We start from the raw sequence: 19,464 nt of genomic DNA, 5'->3' as shown, positions 1-19,464 counted from the left end.
CATTACAACTCTCATAGACTATTGTTAACCGCTTAAAACACGATCAGAATATTTAGATACTATGTTTTAAAAGTCTTCTCCCACCAATTATCACATCACAGTTAACCCTAGATTCAAAATAAATAAACTCACTATTTTTTCTGGGCAGTTCACTTTTGGTGTTACACATTTCCTCTTTACTGAAGGTTTACGATAAAGTTTCTGTTTAACAATTGGTTTGGTTTCTGTCTCATTTGGAATTTCAACAGGTTTAACAGTTTGTTCATTTTCATTTGTTGAATGTTCTACGGGTCGCCTGGGGTTTGTTGTTTCTTGTAGCTGCGTTTTATCAGTTTCGACGGGTTTCTCATTCATTATAACACCTTACCCTAAAAAGCCTGTCTGTTTAAAGTTTAAACTTCATAAACGTTTGATTTCCAAAAATTCAGGAAAATAGCCGGGAGTTCCCCAGTTTCTATTATCCACCGTATGGTGGCGTCAATGATTTTTTAATTAAGGGACTCTTTTACTTTGACAACTTTTTGGATTCCATTAAACTACGTATATCACAAACACACCAGTATATGTATATGCGAAGTCTGATATATACAAACAAAAATATCTAATGAAACGAAGTTTGGTCCATACATTTGTGATAGTGGGGTGACTAAAAGGATATGTTAGCAAGTTACATTCATTCATAAATGGATTAACCATATTGTGAGTAATACTGAAAAAAAGCATACCAGCAAAACAAACTTAATGGTACATCCCTGGTAACTATTAATGGCTCGAAAGATTAATGAACACTACACCAAACTTCGACTGCCTCACTACATACGTTCAAAAAGCCTTGTTCAACTCTAACCTCAAAATCTAGTTCTATACAGTCGAAATCACACCAAGTAACTTTTCATACCAACTCATGAAAACAAAAACACTACACCTCTTAATGGCTGTAACTAAAATATGACAACACAGCTTTCAATGTTGGAGGATTTTTATTGAGTTTTTTATATATTGTTTCCAAGTACGAAACTTTGCCGCATTGAAAATGAGCTCCAACTTAAAGATGGCTGTTATGAAGCTGTCGTCAGAAGATTAGAAACCTGCATGATGTAAATATATTATGATGTTGACAATGAATAACTGAATCTAGATACACTTAGATACTCGCAATATTATTAAAAGCACTTTCTATAAACAATAGGATTTCATGAGATGGAAAACAATGAACTGAAAATAAATTCCTAATTGGGGGTTTCCGGTCAGGTCTCCAACCAGATCTTGTTTAGATTTGTGTAAAAAAACAGTTATTTGTGAGAATTTGAACCAATTATTCAACCTCAATATGGCAACACTGATTACCAGTGGCTTGAGCATTAATAGTAAAATCGTCAAAATTGAATCAATTTTAGGAAACCCATAATACGAGAAGCTCTTTCAATGTAGTTCCCATGGCCATACCACAAGTTAACATTTATATTCAGTGGGGTAGCCAGACGGGTTGCAAGGTGTACCACGCTGCCCCCTTTACTTGTTTATTTTTATATTGAGCCCAAACCCCTTAATTTTTCACTCCGACACTGCAAGTTTTGATGCACAAATATTTACCTCCCCACTCCTCATTCCCGGTTGTCTTCCAATCTCCGGTGCCATCAGTTTTCATTGGAGGCGGAGCAGATGCCCAATCATCAACAGCAGGAATGTGGCCGGCTGGTTGAGGAGCGGTGATGTCTGCTCCTGGGATTGGTTGGATGGAAGACTCGGCCCAATCTTGCTGAACTTGCTCGGTTCCCCATTCTGGTTGGGTAGTTTCAACCTCCAATTCCTTCTGGTGTTCCTTCTCTGCTGCCACTTGTTCATCCTTTTCAATCTCTTCTGCATCTCTGTAGAAGTAAAGATCGCACATCACGTCCCAGGGTTGGGATCTTGGGATGGTTCCTCTCAAACGGAGGACTTCTCGTGCAAGAAGCCACCACATGAGGCCGACAGAGTGCTTGGACTTGTTGTTGCATGGGATGCAGATGTCGACATATCGGATCGGAGAATCGGTGTTGCACAAAGCGATCAACGGGATGTTCACGTAGGATGATTCAGTGATTGGCTGATGATCAGCACGGGGATCAGTGACGATCAAAAGACGTGGCTCACGGAAAGCAGCTTGGATCTGGTTAGTGAACGCTCCTGGAGTGAATCTTCCAGCAAACGGGGTAGCGCCTGTTGCGCTAGCGAATTTCAAGATAGCTCTCTGACCATACTGCCTGGATGATATAACACAGATATCAGCTGGGTTTTCAATGGCTACAATAGCACGAGCTGCAAGCATGATCTTCTCCCATGTCTTTTTCAAGTTAATAATAAAGACACCGTCCTGACGCTGCTTGTAAACATACTGCTCCATTTGAAAATCGCAGTTCGGCGCACCAATATGCGTGGTGGCCGAAAGCATTTTCGTTACGTCATCTTCTTTTAGTTGTAAAGCCTCAATGCCCCCAGACATATTGACGGATTCGTTCCAAATTTATCAGTTACGACTGGAGAAAACCGACACGTGCAACCTTGATTGCTGTTAGCTGGGAAAAGAAATTTATAGAAATCTTACGCTAAAAGTGCGCAAAAATGCGACACCACGTGAAAAAAAAGTATATGATTTCTATTATATACAAAATGTATATTCATTTTGTTAAGAAAAAGTTAAAAATATTTGGATGTGATTGCCAATTTCATTTTATTTAAGCTGCGTAACTTTTGATTTACAAAATGTACAAAAGAATTTTTGCTTGTATGTACAAATATAAGCCTCCAGTGAGATTTGAACTCACGACCCCTGGTTTACAAGACCAGTGCTCTAACCCCTGAGCCAGAGCCATAGAAATACATACGGTGCCATAGAAATACATACGGTGTTTATACGACTCTGCCCTGAGCTATAGAGGCTGATACCAAAAACGTATACCGTTGTACTGTTAGACATACGAAGGTAGCCATATAACATTTAACTTACATTATACATGTTTTTTTTGTAGAAAACGTAAATACCCAATGACCTAGAAACGAAGTCTTATAATTCGCGTCGACGTTTAGTGCGTCAATACAGATGCTATTAAAACCGGATATTATTTGGCGGATACGACAGAAGCACAAAGGTGTAATAAAGTAACAAGCATTTGCAACAACCGCCTCTATAGCTCAGTGGTTAGAGCACTGGTCTTGTAAACCAGGGGTCGTGAGTTCAAATCTCACTGGAGGCTTCTTTTTCCAGACCAAACACACGCATCGATTTATGCAACGTGCGTTTATTGTACTGGACGCGGCAGTCATAGCGGTAACATTAACATTTCAAACGTAATTCTTACTTAATTGAAGCAAACAGAATGTATTACTTTTTTCTTTTTTTTTAATAAAGACAACCAAGGTAAGGGAAAGGTGACACTGGTTGAAAATCCAAGTATAAACACTTTTGTGGGCAGTGCTCTTCCGGTAAGTTACTTCAGAAATTGTAAGACATTAAACCCTTTAACAATCACAAATGCAGCAACACATTTCCAGTTTTACAGTGATGTACTGTTTTTAAAATTATGGTGTTTTAAGTTAGTTGGGCAATGAGGGTGTAGTGGCTTTATGCTCAAAGAACTCTGTTAAGCTCGCTACAGAAATTTGTGAGTTTGCATGAGACATGCCTTGGGTAACAGGAGTAAAAACATCCTCAATGCTGCTGCAAGAACGAATACGCTGTAGGTCGTATGCAAATGATGTATTAGGTTGATTGCTTTGCCTTGAAGAGTGACTAGGAGTGAGGGATTTTATCTTTACAATGTTTTTATCAGTAGCTATAGAAGGAAGATGTTCTTCACTTAACGAATAAGCATGATCCTGAGTAATTAAAAGATGTTGTGATTCATCTTCTTGAGAGAAGGATGGATTATTGTCTTCTTCATCCTTTTCTCCGTCTTCTTGCGAAAGACCTTCTTCAGGAACATCTTCTTTTCCCTCTAACATGTCTACCACCGAGACTTCTGGCAAAATATTTTCCCCAGTTTGGGAGGAAACATTATCCTCTTTTTGGGAGGAGGAAAAATTTTCCTCTTTTTTGGGGGAGGAAAAACTTTCTTCTTTTTTGGGGGAGGAAACATGTTCCTCATTTTTGGGGGAGGGAACACTATCCTCATTTACAAGAGACAACTGATCCTTAGGAGATGACAAGGTAGGAACAGGATCGTTTGAGACAAGCTTGCTTTGATCCTCTGGTATATCACCTTGATTTATAAAATATAAATCATTCTAAACAAGTATATAAAAGGATAGTAAACAGATATTAAATAAATTGTAGTTAACAGATATAAAATAAATTATACTAAAAATATATTAAATAAATTTTAGTAAACATGTCTAAAATAAATTGTAGATTAAACCTATAAATAACCTACCGCCACTAATGTGAGCACCCGGGAACTTAATTTATTTACCTAATTCTTCAAAGGTGTTATTATTCTCCTGTGCGGGTTGGTCTTGTTTTGGATTCTTACGTTGATAGGAAAAGTAGAATGCAGTTGCAGAGAATTGTGTTAAAAGATCCATCTTTACTAGTTGTGGGCATTCGTTTGGTTCAAGTGGGTGAGCTATGCCATTTGCGACAACATGCAAGCAGTAATCCTGGTGGAAAAAATATTAGATGTACCACATAATTTATTCGAGGTGCAGAGCCTAGTAAGGGCTTCGATAATAAAACAGTAGGGTAGAGGGAGATGAGACACTTTTTTAGCACATATTATAGAAACATTCTGATCAGGTTTTAAACAATTAATAACAACAGTCTATGGCAGTCATATGGATACGGTTTTATAATTCTTTAAATTTTCTTTGTTTACAGCCAAATGGGATAAAAAAATAAATTAAAAAGGTGTCCCATCTTTTTCCATCCAACTATATATGGTTAACTTACATCAGGAGCTTCAATGTTAAACTTCCTTGTGATCATATGGCATAGGTTTCGTGCAGTCATTGCTGGAGGAACATGAAGTGTTTTATGCAAAACAACATCATCATCTGGTTTCTTCAGGCGCTTGTTTGAATCTTCATTTATGGGAGAAATACCAACTTTCAGGAAACCCTGTTTGGACAAAACAATTAAAACACCTTTACATGGCAAGCTCTTGTAGAGAAACATCCTTATTAGCACAAATATAGTTTTATTTTCACCTTGCCTTCTGGTGCTATTAATGTGAACCAGCTGTAAGTAAACGGCTATAAATAACCCATGTAGTGTTAGCATTAAAAATGTAGCATTTATCCATAGCATTTGTTATAAAAATATAACATTGTATATACCATTTACCCTAAAAATGTAGCATTTATCCCCACCATCAAATGCTATATAAAAATGTAGCATTTGTCCTAAAAGTGTCATACATGTAAGCAGAAATACATAGCTAAGTATACAAAGAGACCTACTGTTGATAAGCAGAAATACATAACCAGTTATTTACAACTACCTGCAGGTCACTAATGCTTGGTAGTGAGGTCTCTTTCCTCTTCATACTGAAAACAACTTGCACTGCACTGATTAAGGTGGTTAGGTAATACCCACCCTCCCCAACTAACAAGGCAGGATCCAATAAACCTGGAAATACATAGGATAAAACAAACCGGCAATAGACTATGCTTTTTTATGCCGGATCATCCGCTGAAAGATTAAGTACAATATGGTTAGTGCACCTGTCTCTATCTTAAAGGTAATGGGTTTAAACTCTTCACTGCTAGTTACATATGTGGTAACTCGTAAGCAGGCAAGAGGTGTATGAAACAAAAATCTATGTTATAACGCCTGTCGTTTTTTGAACACTAGAGTTTAATATAAAGCAAGTTACATTCATTCATTCATTTCATTATCATTACTGAGATATTACTTTCGAACGTATTGTAATCTTACCATCAAGGGTACACTACGCACATAACTATAAATAATGTGTTCTTACCATCAATATACTGAGCTTCAATATCTGCTGCAACAAAATCGCAATGAACGATCGAATAAACAAGAAGGGGAAGAAAATCATCGGCCCCGATTGCTTTCGAGCTCCCATCGTCTACTCTAAGATCTTTGGCTGTGGGATAAGTCAGAATAAGTTACATACAGGTGTGCAGGTTTATTGTAAAAGCGTGGCTGATAATTTAGACAACCGGTTGGTGACATTGGGTCCGAGCAATTGCCATTAATTGTTTTGCCCAAACACATATACGCACAAAATGGTAGCAGCGTCGAGCTTTGAACCCATTACCTCTGAGCTAGAAGTATGCGCGATAATCAACTATGTCACTGCGCCAATCAAATGTGATGTAATAAAATGTGACATATGTTATAAAGTTGCAATAGTCCTACATACCAGAAGATTTGAGACTTAGGCCTAAGTTGGCCTATCCCAAAATCTTTAAAAGGTTTTTACAAGCAGCCATTGTGATTAAAAAGGTTCAGATAAACAGTTTAATGTTTATTTTCACACTCAAACATTTTATACTTTAGGCTCTATACTGTATTGGCTCTATAGGATACTACCTGCCTAAACATCTACATCTCTGGCTCTTAGGCAATAATAGCCTAGTAACAATCACAACAAAACAAAATCATTTCCTAGAAAAATGTAACAAACACATTTCCATGTAGTCAACTTACTGCTTTGATAGATTTTGGTCACTGCTGCCAGGAGTTCCTTCAGTTTAAAATAAGGGGAATACGTTCGTTGCAATTGTGCAAAGTGTCCTTTAATAAGTGACAAACTTTCCGCATCAGGAGGAACAACGGTATCCCTGATCCCAAGCTCCTGGTTTGTCTTGGTCTTTGCCAGCTGTGTAATTTTTGGTATTAACTATATTTGCATTTAATACATATGGCTAGATAGATTTTGAGTTTCATTTTTTTGGAAAATTACTTATTAGTTATTTATATATATGTATTAGTATGTAGTAGCATATAACTACTTTATTTTGTACTACCAACCCTGTACATGGCACCCTGGACATAGCATATTAAACAGCTACATTAAACTGTATACAAAACTACAGGCAAAAAATTTGTTACATCATTTTGGGAAAAACGAACATAATCAGCTTGAGTTTAAACCAAACTTACAGCAATCGCTTCTTCCAGGTCTTTAAGCTGTCCTGATCTCGTGTAATCGATAACAAGACATTTATAAATCAAGCTATGCAAAGGATACAAAACCAATTTATCCAAAGCGTCGTCAACTGCCCCTTCTGAGGAACAAGAAAAACAATTTAGCAAAACTTGTTGTTGAAAGTTTTGTGGCCGATTCAATTTTCTTCGGTTTTAAATTATATGATCTTATTAAATACTTTAAACTATGAATAATCTCATTGTTTAAGGATAAATAGTTCGGTTTAATGACTGTCGTTTGTTGCTAATTTTCTTTTCTTTGTATTTTTAAATTCAATAAAATGATCTTTAATTTAAAGAGAAAAATAATTAATGATGATATGTTTATATTATGCCATGTAACTTTTTGGAAAAAAACCTACACAATTTTACTGATTCTAACTTTTAATTATAAAAGTTTTATTTTTCTGTTTTTTTTTAATTTTAAGTTTTATTTTTAATTAAATACAAGCCCACCCACCCACATCCACAGTAGAACTATAGTTGACGATCTTCTGTATTTTCTTCACCAACCCCAGGTGAGGGTTGGATATCAAATACCGCTTGATGTCTGTCAAAAAACTCCGAACATCGTGCAAAAGTACAAGTGGACGCTGCTCCTTGTTTTTCCTGTAGAAAACAGAACCTCTTAAAAATTATATTAGCTTTTGGGTGTTAAGGTAATGGGTCAAATCTGAACTAATCCTAGATCTACCTCACCTATAGCTATATAGAATAGCATAATAGTCATACACTGGGATCGAAAAAGCCATACATTGGGATTTGCCTAAACATTTTAATCTAGATCACAGCGGTTTTAAAAGTTTATGAATGTTAAAAACAAACGCTAGTACACAAAACTGTGGGCTTTACAACAAGAAACAATACACAAAACAAACTCTGCACAAAGTTTTTACACAGCAATAAAACTAAACTTACAAAAACTTCTGCCAGAAGATAAATGGTGTGTTTTTAGAAAGCATAAAAACCCAACTTACAAGCTTTGCTCCACAAACTGAGTGACTGCAAACCCAAGAGCATTATTAACATTAGTTCCCATCTTTTGCAGGTAAGCCCGCACCTTAGAACTGTAAGTTCTTCTTAACTTTGGAGCAGGAGGCAACAAAGATGATAATACGATGAACGCACTGTCGCGCTTATCTGGAAAAGTTAAAAACAAGCTTTTTAAAAGTGAAAACAGATCTGGAAAAGTTAAAAACAAGCTTTTTAAAAGTGAGTTGACAGCATAAAGTGAGATGAAAACAAGCTTTTAGTATAACAAGCCTTTAAAAGTCACTTACAAAAGAGGTAACTTTGAAGAGATATTAGCCACAGGAGAATAGCATATTTTAATATTGAGTTATAAATATGGTGACAAAAAAAAGAATATTGTAAACTATAAAATATTTTCTTTATTTAAAATTACTAAAATAAATTGCCTACATCACATATATATTTGTGGTCTTACTTTTTTCGGACTTTTGTTCAATCGGTTGGATATCCAGAGCTGTAATGTCTGAAAAGCTGTCATCTGAATGCATGCCTAGGTCTGAAACAATAATGCTAGTAAAGTAAAAGGATTTAAAGTGTATAAAATGAACAAATAAAATTTATTTTGTCTTTTCGGTCTTGATAACGAAGAGGGGAAAGTTTAGAAAAGCAAATACAGGAATTAATGGTAAAACAACAATTGTTAAAACACGCTTTTGGATAAAACAGAAAAAATAAGCTAACATTGGTGTGTGTGAGTGTCAAGCTTATATTCACTTTTATAAGCTAACAGTGCCAAGCTTATACCTACTTTTATTCAAATTCATGGTATGTTTTATTTTAAGACAACAAATTTATGCTCAATGGGGCAAAATTACTTCATAAATACTATCAAAAAAGTTATATTAAAGAGAATAAAAAAATATCAAAATTAGATATATTAAAACATTTATAAAATATCTACTAGAACTTTTAAAAAGTTTTTATAAAATTATTATAAGAAGTTACATTAAAACTTAGTGGTTTAGTCAAAGTATACGGGCATCTACAGTTGTGCAATACTTTAGTATTTATGGCCACGTTAGTCATACCCATGAGTCGTGACGCAACAGAACTGCATCATATCCACCAGATTATAATTAACGCAACTTGTTTAAAATAGTCTAGAATCCCTATACGTAACATTGTTCAACCCAGTGGTAACTTACAATAATCTAATTCAAAATCTATTGTAAAATATGGGATAACAAACTCATTGATGTTTAAATTCCAACATCACTGAAGACAGTGCTAGTTTTTGAACTAAAATGTTTAAAAATGAAGACCATTGTGTCATGTGTGTATGGGATGTTATGTTTATATACAAACCAATTGTAAATCAACATGTTCGTAGTAAAACTATGAAATATATGATAGGACATGTTAATCCATAAGAGGACAGAGGAACAAGAATTAAAAACACAGGCGCTAGTTTAGAAAACGGCGTTATATTAAAATATCAAATGCAGACTGACTAAAGCCAAAAACAGTTACACTAAAAGACGCAATAAGTAAACTGATAGCTAAAAAGACACTGGAGTGAAATTTAGGACCAAAATCGTTGGTACAGTTCTAATCAAACACAATATAAAATATAAATATCACCATTTGATTCACTTGATTGAGACTCAATCTTTTTCTTTCTTGGACTTGGTTTTGGAGCTTTTTGGCTCTGAAACGAGATAACACTTTTGATTTTAATATATATAAAATTTAACATATCTAATTCCACTACAAGTATAAGATAAGATACTTGATTGAGCTACAAATAAAAAATAACATAATTTCTCTTAATAGTTTTACAAGTAAAAATAAGATAGTCCTACTCATTTTTGCTGTAAATCAAATATTGCATACCTCAGCACTCTTGGTTGGAGAAGATTCAGATTGTTTTTGTTTTCTTTTCTGTCTACGAGTAAACTCCCTAATAAGAGCTGGAGCTTTTCTTGTTCCCGACCATTTCAAAGTTTTGTTTCGTTTCAACAAACTTGGCTCCAGAGGGGGTGGTTCAATGACTTCCTCGATGACTGGGTAGGTAGGGTTAGTGTGTGCTACTTCTGACATCACTTCTACCATTGTGACATCAGCTGTCTCTCCGTGCTCCTCTGAATGAACTGATCCAGTGGAGCTTGCTGATCCGACCGATTCATGGCTTGATGTTCTATCAGAGGACTTTAATTCAGGGAGTCCAAGATGATCTAAAGATTTAACGGATCCTGGATCCAAGTTTTCAACATTGGGTGAAAGTATTGCTGGAATTTCTTGTTTTTCGTCGCTAGAAGTTACTATTGTGCTTATATTGGGTGTTTCCCCACTAATAACTAAAGGTTTTGCAGAAGTTTCTTGTTTTTCGTTTTCCGGCGGAGCAGTTGCGCTTATTTCAGGAATTCTAGCAGGAGAAGGTTTGAAATCAGGGGAGTCTGGCCTTGAACCAGGGTTAGGTGATGGGGTTCCTCTTCTAGGGGCAGGAGTGGGTCTGGGAGGGTTATCACTTCCCCCTTCTACTTCTGGGATACTTTCAAGCTGCGAACTTGATGTTGTCTGTGTTTGTACTTCAATGCTATCCACACTTTCACTGTCGCATTGTGACACGGACAAGTCACTTTCACTTGAATCATCGCTATGTATTGATCCACTTTTAGTGATCGGACTTGACACTTCAAGTTCTTTGTTATCAACGAGCAATTTACGAGTTGGCTTGCGTGTAAGTCCAGCTAGAGAAATATATTTTCTATGAATAAACTATACTACACTCTTATGGTAAAAAAAGGTTTTACACAAGTTAATATACTAATTGTTTTATTTTTAAAGTTTTTTTTTCAAATTTAAATATATATATATATATTTTTTTAACAAATTTTAAACCAGTACTCTTTACAGGATTTCAAAATAATAAACCAAACTCTATTGATCAATGGTAGCAATGAGGTCACTTGTGCATTTCATCCTATTTATGTAACATAGGTCAAACAAAGGAAATGTTGAAGCTTATGCTAAAGAGGTGTATTCAGGATAAAATAACAAGGATAGTTGTTTCTCTTTCATTCAACAAAGTTGAGAATTTAAAATCTTATTATAATGTTTTTATAAAACATTACTTTTTTAATGTACAAACTTTAATCCAAGCAACACTTACATACCAATATTAGATCTTTCTTATAACTTTTATTGTTGTTTGATTGTATCTGTATAAGAGCTAAAGTATACCAAAAAAGGAATTATATCTTTTATGAAAAAATGTGCAGCAGTAACGGCATATGAACGTATAGTTTTATTAAAAAAGCTGGAAGTAGTTTTAAGTTGTTTAAGTTTTGCATCAACTTACATGCAATTTTATTAAATATTCCGCCGCCGTGTTTCTTCTTAGATTTGCTTCCTCTCCTATATTTTCTGCCTTCTTCTTGTGCTGTCTCTTTATTAGTTTTGTATTGTGAAAGTGGAATCAAGTTCGGATGTTTTACCTGCCTCAAATACAAGGTGACAAGCTTAAAATAGAAAACATCTAAAAACTTTTCGTACGCCAGATAAATACATTTATAAATTTTTATTTTATATAAACTAAAACCTTTTTTATCATAAATACAGTACTAAAATAAACAAGATCTAGTGATGTTTATACCCAAGAAAAAAAGAGTACAAGCTGCTTGAATTATTTTAAAGAAATTAAAAAGCAACAACCTTTAGAATATTTCAACCAATCTATTATCTTTAAATAATATAATGCACCAAACTATTCATATGTGTCTTGTGTCTATATTTTTCATAAATATTAACGCTTAGCCTACCACAAAAATGTTTAAAATACCTGGCATATACAATGTAGGGGCTAATAATGAAATAAACCATAGCATTTCTAATCACCTCTTGCTGCGCGGTTTCTCTGTTCCCCAAAGAATATACTGGGTTGTAGAAATACAGTGGTTTTGCGCCTTGCTGAAGTCATCCACTTCATTTGCCATTCTTTATTTTATAAATTGATATTAACTATTGATCCAACATATTAAATTATGATACAAAGAAATAAACAGCGTTTGTTTGATGATGGAAAAATGATTTGTTGATGGGAAATTGTATATTTATTATTAAAGTTTTTAAGCAGCTAGAAAATTAGCTTAGTACTTTCTTAAAAATAAAGTTGCTAAACTTTTTTTCTTTTTTTATCTCTGTTTGTTTAATTAATTTGTAACTAAAACCTTCACAGAATCTATGCACTTAACAGTGATAATTAGATACTCTGTATTCTCTACACATTTCTTCTTATTCTCATTGTGTTTTACCACTGCTAAAATAACCTAATATGACTTTCTATATGACCAGAGGTATTGGGCTTAATCCTGGCATAAATACTAAGTCCCATGGTCCCGCCACCCACATAGAATAGAATTCTATAGAACTAAAGCATTTGTTCTGTAGCAGCCATACTGAACAGTGTTAACAGCAAGTAGAACATAACACAAATGATTCAGACTCTTTCCTCTTCCTTGTATGCAGTTGCCACCTACAGGGTTTGCTCAGAAACTATTTCTAATGATTCATAACCAACTGGCACAGGTCACTCTGTTATTTTAACTCACACATCTTGGAGAAAAGATAAACAACACTTCAAAGCATGTGAAGTAAGTAGTGGTGGCTGTTGGTAGTATTTTAGTTCATGTTATTGGTGGTGTGTTTGGTTTTGTTAATTTTTTTTTAAGATTGTTAAAAATTGCAGATAATAATGAGTTAGTGCAATGAGTCAATGACGGTGTATATATATAGGTTGTCAAACAGGCAAAAAGTAGTGTATTTGTTTTGTTAATCTGGATAATTTTATGTTGTTGTCACAAATGTTAATTGTTTTTTGAAATGTATTTTTTGTAATGTTGTTTCAGTATTTTTTTTAAACAACACACATAGTAATTATCTGAGTAGAATGTGCTTAATGGGAATATAATTGCAAAGAGAAATTTAATCAAAGTGATTTCAATACAAAACCACATGCTGTTACGTGTTCTTTATGATGTCAATGAACAGAAGGCACAAGACAGCATATGAAACATTACGTCTACTGGCAGTTATGGTGTGCGCCAAGTTGTCAGTCTGCGCTTGCTTGCAAACAGGAAATGTAATGTTTCAACAACTTAAATGAAACGAAACTGCACCATTTCCTATCTATACAAGGTATTACTACCTAATACAACTTCTGTACTGAAATATATGACAAATTATAATGAAATAAGTATTTTTCTGCCCATTTTTTTTCTAACATCACTCTTTCTTAATGGCTACTTCAGAAGCAATATGATGGATTACATAATTAATCTACGAGCATGGTGGCTTGAGTACTGTACAAATGACTGAATGCTTATGTGTTAAAAAATCATAGCGACTTATGTACTTATCACTACTATTTATTAAACTGAGCTTCATTCATGGCATATTTTTTTCTCAAAATCTTCTTTTTGAAATGAATATCTGCCTTTTCATGCGTCATTTTAAATCTGGATTGACCTAAACCTGGGAATACTTTTAATGGACAATAACTATCACGCCTAAATGTGACTTAAACTGTGTAGAGATTTGTAAACGCCCCTGTTTTACTTTTATGTGCCAATCCTTAAACAATCACGGCCAGATTTACCCACAACTACATGTGTATTGTATAGATATAAAGAACTGATCGTCTTAATAAAAAATTAACAATCACAAAATTAATTTCCATAATTATTTAAACATTTAAAAAAATATAGATTGACTTTGACATCTGGCATCAATAGCAGCAGTTTTGCATGGTGTATAAAAGAGCCAACTAACAAATATATAGAACAGCTAAGTAAATTTTATACATTAATCAACCAAGAATATATTGAATATAATACAACTAAGTAAATCTTGTCACCTTCCATTAGCACCAGCAGCAGATGGAGAATCCCAGTCAAAGTCCAAATCATCGAGAGTAGAACCGAGCTCACTCGCAAAGCCATCAAGAACCTTGGGAGAATAGAAACAGCAATATAAAGAGAAGCTTAGAACAAAGTAAACAAAAACAATCACCCATCAAGTTATATGAATGGTAACTCATAATCACATGGTGTAGACTTGTGTTATAACGATTGTTAATGCCTAAAAAATTTCACCAACAAAAGTTTCATTCACCAAGTGACCTAAGTGGTAACTCGTAATTATTACATGTTGTATGGAATAGTGAAAGTAATGTGATAACGATTTTCATTGTCTTACCATGCAAGGATAAATTACAATAGGTAAATTTAAAACCATGCAAACTTTCATGTTCTTATATTACACCAAAGAGTAATAACTAATAAGTAAGATTTAATTTATTAATTTCTGTCTGCTTTTTCTTTATTTTACAAAATATTAATCATCATAGAATGTGTAACTTTGTGTGCCAGAACAACGAATTAAGTTATAACAAATTCTCGTACAACAACAATTGTTCTACAATTGTATTTTATATGCCTATAACTTTCAATGTATTGTAAATTACTTTCTATCATACAGTACTAACAGAACCAAACTTACAGATTCATATCCAGATTGTCTTTTTTGTTTTGTATTATCCATATTATTTGCAAATATCAACTATCATCTTAAACCCAAGTGTAATCTAAAACCATAATCTCAAAATTGAAGCCTATCATGCCAAATATCAACAAACAGAAAGAGCAAAACAAAGCTGGCTAACAGCACGCTGCACTAAATACATCAAAGCAAATAGTAGAGAACTAACTGCATAGGAAGAAGGCTTAGACAGGAAACATGGGCTGACACAATCGCTCTATTGAGTTCCTTTTACACAACATCCTATTACCAGCCAGCAAAACTGAGGAATCTTATACTCATCTATTGAATTAAAGTAGAACTGGTTTAAATAATAATGTATTTGTTTGTGTATTTCATAAATGTTTTATTTGTTATTACAAAATGGTGAACTTTTATAACAATTAGAATATGTTTTATTTATTACAAAACTTTGAGCTATTGTACTAAACTATTAAAAGGTTCAACCCCTTTTGTATGTACCTTTTATTAAGTTAAAAAAATTTTAAATTGCCTTAACAAAACCATACCTACATAAAGAGGTGATCACTTTATTTATGATTGTCAATGCAATTGCTTGTTTAATTGCATACAACATTTTCAGCCACCATGAGCCTCAATACCATTAGTTACTGCCACATTTTTGTCGGTGTGGCCAGAGAGCCATTTTAAGGAACAAACACCCTGCTATATTGACCTAAAAAAGAAAAGTGAAAAATGAGCGTATAACATATGTTGGATTAACAAACCTTATATAAAAGACAAAAATAATAATCTTATGTTGCAAATATTTTATTCCACAAATAATATAACTTACCTTTTATGCTATATTGCTTACACCAAATGCTTTATACGGAGATTGTATAATTCACCATGTATAACATGGGTTTCGTACAAGATTCTCGAATCTATCACGAAAATACAGAAGAATACACGCTTTGCGTTTGGTGTTAGTATGTTTTGACGCTAAAACAAATAGCAGAAACGTATTTTGGTGCTAGTGAAGAATATCCTTCTCCTTATTTGCTAACCACTAACCATTAACCCCTATAACCACTAACTACTAACCCCTATAACCACTAACCCCCTAACCATCAACGTTAGGGGTTAGCAAATAAGGTGGGGGAGATTCTTCACTAGCACCCGTATTTTAACTTACCAGAATCAATATCCTCTTGTCCTGCGCCAAGAAGAACTTGCTTGGTTAAGAATTTGCTGCAAAACCTACCCATTGGTCCAGTAGCGAATCCTACGCGTTGACATGCTTCAGTGTAATTCCCATACAAGGGAAAGTCCCTTGCTTTGTTTTGTAAACAATGCATAAATCTGGAACGTTACGCATTGTTCGAATAATTTATTTGGAACGTATGCATTGTTGTTGAATTAAAATATACTCTCATTAGAATACCCATGGTTTAATAAATCTAAAACACACCTTCAAATCTGACTAATCCATAATAAACAGAATGACATTTTACTTGATATTTTGTATTGACACCTCATGTAGTAATGCATTGTTAATATTTACCATATACGCAAACTGAAATTTTGTTTTAATAAATTTTATAAGTTACCCTCGGCTTGGGCGGCTTCTAATAATGTAAAGGGATTACAATTGATATTTTAATATTACCAGAAACCTTAAACATGTTTATATACATGTTTATACAGGATAATTTTTTTACGGACTCTGGTATGTATTAGTTGATTAGTAGAACTACAAGCAATGATGAAATGTTAGATAAACACTGCAGTTGTACAAAAGTTATCCTGCAATTACTGCTGTACAATAATTGACACCATCACCAATGTAGTTCTCATTACACACACAACTGAATACTCTTTGTATCTGTCTACATGTAGCATGTGAATGGCAATTCAAACACTGGTTGTTGATTCCTGTGAGATAAATACATAACATTTCAATTTTCACCTTTTTCAAATGAAGTCTAGTAATGCCTTAAACACAGGCGCGGGACTTCTAGTTTTATTTTTTTACAAATATATTTGTTTTAAATTGTTTTGATGTTTTTTTTTTAAATGGCATATATTTCAAAATGCATAATTTTTTTATTGAAATGAGAAGCGACTGCTTTAAGAGACATCAACTCACTTGAGCATAAACTGACACCATCACCGCGGAAGTTCTGTTTGCATCTACACACTCCCTGTCCATTAACTTGCACGCAATCAGCATCTCGATGGCAAACATTGCGACATCTTGGAACAACTATTGGAGCTGGAATAAATGATAGTATTTCTACTTTATTATTTAACAATGATACAAAATAAATATTACATTATTTTTACTTAGCACTTTGAATATGGTAATGATAATCGTATTATTTGATAAATAATAAAATCAAAGATAAGTTTATGTGAGGACAAATGTTCACCATACAACTAAACATAATTACCAGCATTTGTTGGTAAACTACAAGTGACACCATTCCCAGTATACCCAGCAATACATTGACATCTGTATTGGCGGGTTGTGGGGTTGTAAATACAAGTTGCCAACGTTGGGTGACATCTTTGTTGACATGTTGGAGCAACTGAAATCAGAAGTAATGTTTTATTATTTGGTATTGTTTTGTTGCATCTTCACAAATATAATTGCTTGGTTTTTAGTTGCAAAGGTTTGTCTTATGAGCTGGTTAAATGTGTATTATCCATAGTTCAAACTATTAAGTACATATGGATATTGTTTAACTTGGTCTACCTGTAGTTAGGGATGCACATTACAGAATTTCGAATCCGTGAGATTCGAATCCTTTTGTATTCGAATCTAATTACGGGATTCGGTATTCTGTTTAATGACGTAATTACACGTCATCTCATATACTATATTAACAATTTTTGAAACTTATTAATTTTAAAAAAAAATATTTTTGTGTTTGTGGGACTTTCAACACTAAACGTTTCGTAACGTCTTTTCATAACCTGCTATACGTTTCATGACGCAAAAACTACCCAATAGTACAATTTTTGATCATTTTACAGCTCATGTTCCAACAAGGCGGGTATGAAAGAGTCAATAAACTGACTTATGTGGGTAAAATTATTTTTTCCTATAAATATAAAAAGATTCGAAATTCTAGATTCGGAATTCTAGATTCGAAATAAAGTATTCTAGGATATCCTAGAATACCTAATTATTCTGTAATGTGCATCCCTACCTGTAGTAATTAATGGAACACAAACAACACCATTTCCAATATACCCAGCAATACATTGACATCTGTATTGGCGGGTTGTGGGGTTGTAAATACAAGTTGCCAATGTTGGGTGACATCTTTGTTGACATGTTGGAGCAACTGAAATAGAAAGTTTGTTTATTCCAATGTTTATTGAATGAATAAATGTAACTTGCTTTATCCTCCGAGGGCGGGGCGATAGTCGTTATAACACTGCTGTTCTGTTTTATACAACTTGTGCCCTCTTACAAGTTACCACGTATGTAACTTTGTGTGTGATTGTATGTTTTTATTGTATTGCTGACAATTTGGACAACAATAAAGACCACTGGGTTAGAGACATTGTTAAGTGTCTTTCCCAGAGACACATATGCCCACAATGATAGCAGTGAGGAGCCTTGAACTCGTACCCTCTGGGTATTATCAATGATTTTATTAACTTTTCAAGAATAAAACTTGTTTTACTTTTAATATCTACCTGTAGTGGTTATTGGATTACAAATAATACCATTCCCAATATACCCACCAACACATTGACATCTGTGTTGGCGATAAAAGGGGTTGTACATACAAGTTGCCAACGTTCGGTGACATCTTTGTTGACATGTTGGGTCATCTGAAATAGAAACCTTACGTTCGTTTGTAGCTTTTTACAGCAATAGATTGCAATTAACATTATCATTATCAACTTGTGTGGAATCCACTAAAGATTTAATATTAGAACACATGATTTACTTTAAGTTCCAATCATTATATTTCTGCATTGTACAGTAAAGGGATTGAACTTTAATAGCATTGTATATTTAGTGTACTTAGATGAATAAATGTATTGGCTTTAACCGTACATGGCAGGGTAACGACAGTTGTTATAACATGTGTTCTTTTTCATACACCTTGAGCCCGCTTAAAAGTTACCACATATGTAACTTGTGAGTAATAATTTTTGAACGAATTTCATAAACATGTAAATTTACATGTCATATCTACAGTGTTTCTCTTTCTCAAAATCTAACCTGGATTGATGACACAAGTAACTCCATCGCCCGTAAACCCACGATTGCACCAACAACCGTATCGGCCTGTAACGGATGAATAGGCACATCTTCCATTTATTGGATGGCACCTTGGGCTGCATGTCCCTGAAATAATAGGCGGTTTGTTTGTTGATTCAACAGTGTACAGCAGGTATGGTAAAAATATTGCAGTGTGTGTATTAAAAGCCAAACAAATAATACTCTTCTTTGTCTTATATATATTAATAAGTTATATGGCATGGTAATAAACTTTAAGTTTAAATTGGCATTATTAATTTCGATTCTAGCTTTGTTGTATAAAAGTAAAGATCCTAAAAATATATTACTTGATATGCAGTTGATACCATTGCCACGGTAACCGCGATTGCAACGACAATTATACCGACGTTCAGAATCGCTGAAAATGCATCTTGCTAATGTTGGATGGCACCTCGGGCTACATGTTTCAACTGAAGAAAAATTTAAGATAACTCAAACAAATCTTTCTATAATAAACACATGTGTCTTTTTGCATAAAAAGCCAATTATACAT

At 34.1% G+C, this 19,464-nt stretch overlaps 4 protein-coding genes, 1 long non-coding RNA gene and 2 other non-coding genes across 11 annotated transcripts in view; 2 read left to right on the top strand and 5 right to left on the bottom strand.

The window, feature by feature from the left end:
- LOC100176833 (BRISC and BRCA1-A complex member 1) overlaps positions 1 to 424 on the bottom strand; it is a 3,743-nt gene extending 3,319 nt beyond the window's left edge. Inside the window, exon 1 of the mRNA XM_018813965.2 lies at positions 133 to 424. Coding sequence (XP_018669510.1) covers positions 133 to 354 — 222 coding nt within the window. The 5' untranslated portion in view covers positions 355 to 424. The remainder of the gene's footprint in view (positions 1 to 132) is intronic.
- Positions 425 to 961: 537 nt separating this feature from the next.
- LOC100184655 (40S ribosomal protein SA-like) lies at positions 962 to 2,586 on the bottom strand. The gene is made up of 2 exons (XM_002126320.4): positions 1,594 to 2,586; positions 962 to 1,088 (listed from the first exon to the last, which is right to left on the bottom strand). The coding sequence occupies exons 1-2, from the start codon at positions 2,480 to 2,482 to the stop codon at positions 1,081 to 1,083; spliced, it is 897 nt and encodes a 298-aa protein (XP_002126356.1). The 5' UTR covers positions 2,483 to 2,586; the 3' UTR covers positions 962 to 1,080.
- A 193-nt stretch (positions 2,587 to 2,779) lies between these two features.
- trnat-ugu lies at positions 2,780 to 2,850 on the bottom strand. The gene has a single exon. It is a non-coding gene; the product is annotated as a tRNA-Thr (tRNA).
- A 310-nt stretch (positions 2,851 to 3,160) lies between these two features.
- trnat-ugu lies at positions 3,161 to 3,233 on the top strand. The gene has a single exon. It is a non-coding gene; the product is annotated as a tRNA-Thr (tRNA).
- A 33-nt stretch (positions 3,234 to 3,266) lies between these two features.
- On the bottom strand, positions 3,267 to 16,645 carry LOC100187052 (ras and Rab interactor 2-like). 4 transcript variants are annotated; one of them, XM_026836707.1, is made up of 17 exons: positions 16,635 to 16,645; positions 14,684 to 14,768; positions 14,040 to 14,131; positions 12,023 to 12,121; positions 11,487 to 11,626; positions 10,019 to 10,875; positions 9,767 to 9,833; positions 8,601 to 8,681; positions 8,131 to 8,293; positions 7,614 to 7,762; positions 7,109 to 7,233; positions 6,653 to 6,824; positions 5,958 to 6,086; positions 5,472 to 5,602; positions 4,925 to 5,092; positions 4,449 to 4,635; positions 3,267 to 4,238 (listed from the first exon to the last, which is right to left on the bottom strand). In XM_026836707.1, the coding sequence occupies exons 2-17, from the start codon at positions 14,723 to 14,725 to the stop codon at positions 3,574 to 3,576; spliced, it is 3,267 nt and encodes a 1,088-aa protein (XP_026692508.1). In that variant the 5' UTR covers positions 14,726 to 14,768; positions 16,635 to 16,645; the 3' UTR covers positions 3,267 to 3,573. The 4 variants fall into 4 exon arrangements, with proteins under 4 accessions (XP_026692508.1, XP_018669482.1, XP_026692509.1 ...); XM_018813938.2 differs by lacking the exons at positions 14,684 to 14,768; positions 16,635 to 16,645 and adding exons at positions 15,232 to 15,398; positions 15,519 to 15,609 and having other exon boundaries at positions 3,320 to 4,238; XM_018813937.2 differs by lacking the exon at positions 16,635 to 16,645 and having other exon boundaries at positions 14,684 to 15,173.
- LOC113474691 lies at positions 12,786 to 14,131 on the top strand. Its single transcript, XR_003396380.1, has 2 exons — positions 12,786 to 13,321; positions 14,050 to 14,131. It is a non-coding gene; the product is annotated as an uncharacterized LOC113474691 (long non-coding RNA).
- Positions 16,169 to 19,464, bottom strand: part of LOC100181047 (stabilin-2-like) — a 16,991-nt gene continuing 13,695 nt past the window's right edge. The window contains exons 6-12 of one of the 2 annotated variants that reach the window (XM_018813952.2): positions 19,259 to 19,381; positions 18,912 to 19,037; positions 18,377 to 18,514; positions 17,881 to 18,018; positions 17,119 to 17,256; positions 16,815 to 16,940; positions 16,169 to 16,600 (exon numbers count right to left, since the gene is read on the bottom strand). In XM_018813952.2, coding sequence (XP_018669497.1) covers positions 16,467 to 16,600; positions 16,815 to 16,940; positions 17,119 to 17,256; positions 17,881 to 18,018; positions 18,377 to 18,514; positions 18,912 to 19,037; positions 19,259 to 19,381 — 923 coding nt within the window. In that variant the 3' untranslated portion in view covers positions 16,169 to 16,466. The remainder of the gene's footprint in view (positions 16,601 to 16,814; positions 16,941 to 17,118; positions 17,257 to 17,880; positions 18,019 to 18,376; positions 18,515 to 18,911; positions 19,038 to 19,258; positions 19,382 to 19,464) is intronic. The other variant, XM_018813953.2, reaches the window with a different exon arrangement.

Source organism: Ciona intestinalis, chromosome 11, assembly GCF_000224145.3.
Source record: "Ciona intestinalis chromosome 11, KH, whole genome shotgun sequence".
Taxonomy (NCBI): Eukaryota; Metazoa; Chordata; class Ascidiacea; order Phlebobranchia; family Cionidae; genus Ciona; species Ciona intestinalis.
Note: the sequence above shows the minus strand (reverse complement) of the source record. Positions and strands in the feature narration are given on the sequence as shown.